Source organism: Diaphorina citri, unplaced genomic scaffold (genome assembly GCF_000475195.1).
Source record: "Diaphorina citri unplaced genomic scaffold, Diaci psyllid genome assembly version 1.1 scaffold5644, whole genome shotgun sequence".
In the NCBI taxonomy this organism is placed as follows: domain Eukaryota; kingdom Metazoa; phylum Arthropoda; class Insecta; order Hemiptera; family Psyllidae; genus Diaphorina; species Diaphorina citri.
This window is the reverse complement of record NW_007383020.1, coordinates 1-1,893: the sequence shown is the minus strand read 5'-3', so window position 1 is coordinate 1,893 and position 1,893 is coordinate 1. Positions and strand designations below refer to the sequence as shown.

At 37.0% G+C, this 1,893-nt stretch overlaps 1 protein-coding gene across 1 annotated transcript; it reads right to left on the bottom strand.

Annotated features, from left to right (window-relative positions):
• Window positions 1-766: 766 nt before the first annotated feature.
• Window positions 767-1,669, bottom strand: LOC103521644 (UBA domain-containing protein mud1-like). The gene is made up of 2 exons (XM_008486756.2): window positions 1,542-1,669; window positions 767-1,171 (listed from the first exon to the last, which is right to left on the bottom strand). Exons 1-2 carry the CDS (start codon window positions 1,575-1,577, stop codon window positions 782-784), a joined length of 426 nt encoding a protein of 141 aa, XP_008484978.2. The 5' UTR covers window positions 1,578-1,669; the 3' UTR covers window positions 767-781.
• Window positions 1,670-1,893: the final 224 nt, after the last annotated feature.

Genomic DNA, 1,893 nt, shown 5'->3' with positions numbered 1-1,893 from the left:
TGTCCTCGTGTCATCCTCGATTATTCTTTCGGTACAGCACTAGAAATGGGAAGCGAATTCCATCCCCATTCCTACCTTTTATATCTCTGGCCTACATTACAAATTCAACTTAACCCAAATTTAATATCGAAGGGAAATATTTGATGGGAATTTTTCCGTCCCCCGTTTTGCCTAAAAAATAAAAATGAAAAAAAAAAAGCCTAAGGAACCGAAATAGATCAATACACTTAATGATAGTGCATTTTTGGCCTTTCTTTTTTCAAGGGAAAGTGTGAGGTAAAGACGTTAAGTGCATCTAATTTCAGGAACTGTAAGTACCAAAAGATGCTGAAAAAAATTCGTCTATGTAATGTCCGACCGATTGTCTATTTTATTATTTAGGAACAGAGTTCCATAACTAGGTAGGTATGTAATATCGTTAAACGTGTACAGATCAAGGCGTCCGTAATTCGCATGTCTAAAATTTGAACTCAAATTCCATCGTACGATGCCGCTGAAATAAATGAGCAAATACTTCTTCTTCCTTTACTAGATTAATGTTATCAATGATAGATAATCCTGTAATTAAAAACTAGGCACCGACCTATTTTGTTCCTTACTTTTTTCTGGACACTTCTCTTGAATTTTCACTTACACAAAATATAGGTTTTTTTTTTTTTTTTTTTTTTTTTTTTTTTTTTAGGAATCGTTAATTATTTGTGGCAAAGCTTTATCCTTTGCAATCAATTCTTATTTTTCACAAATCTTTTTACAATGGCTAATTGGCTACTCAATATTGTCCTCAAGAAGCTGAGTGCACCCCAAACTCCAAGCACCGAGCCGAAAAAAAACTTCGACCCCGCCGGAAATCGCACTTTGGGCCTCCGGTTTGCAAGCTTAGTGTGATACCCACTCGGCCACGAAGGTTACTTCCTATTTTATTATTATTCAAGGGCCCTTGATCTTTGCCCTGTAATTCTTCACTGTTCAAATTACCTTGGCCATTACAGGAACTCGAACTAGGTCCCGCCACACTGTTTTTACTCTCCTGTAGTGCTTTCTTCAGCAGTTCATCATCGTCATCATTATGGGTAAGTCTGAGTACTTCTGGTAAGTCACCCTCACTGAGGAAAGGGGTCTCTGTACCCGTGGTACCGATCCTGAGAACGTTTTTCCTGAGGTCTATACAACACTGGGAAGGAAAGAAGAGAAAATCCAATTAGGAATCAAAAAACCAAATAAGGTGACCTGAAAAGCCCTTTTTCAATACCTGAAGATTTCCATCATGGTCGGAAGTAAAAGTCAACAACTATCCAACCAAAATATAACGGTAAGAATAGTCCAAGAACTTGATATTTTAACCGAAATCTAGACTGAGGTCTTAAGGTGTGTCCAAAAACATAGTCGATCGGTCGTCGATCCACAAGATAAATCTATGTTATCGAAGCATTGTGGACGGTTCAGTCGACATCGATCGATGACCGGTCGACAATTTACCCTATGAACCAGATATAGATGGAATTTAGCAAAAAATGTTCAACAAATTAAATTAATTCACAAACCTGATGTCTTTTCAGCATATCTAATCCAAGGAGCATGTCAATTCTCTGCTCTTCCAAAACGGAAAATGAGGTTGTCAAATGGTCCTTTTCTATTGCTATGTCCACCTGAAACAAAAATTATGGAAGAATTATTAAAAATGTTTTAACAAAGACCAAAAAGCTGTCATCCAAAATTTACCTACCAACTCAAAAATATCTGAGATTTTGACCACAATATCCGATAGTCTTACTGTTGGTGTCAAGGGACTTTTGAGTCCTTTCAAGCAGGATCAAGCACTATTATCACTCTTTATAAACTAAATAGGTAGTGGAAATCAACCATTTGGCAAGTCCAGAACCTGAATAGTTAAAT

Excerpts from the sequence above, each read along its gene's own strand:
- LOC103521644 (XM_008486756.2), bottom strand. The coding sequence starts at position 1,577 with ATGCTCCTTGGATTAGATATGCTGAAAAGACATCAG. Across the intron at positions 1,172-1,541 it reads ATATGCTGAAAAGACATCAG|TGTTGTATAGACCTCAGGAA; the intron begins GTTTGTGAATTA and ends TTTCCTTCCCAG.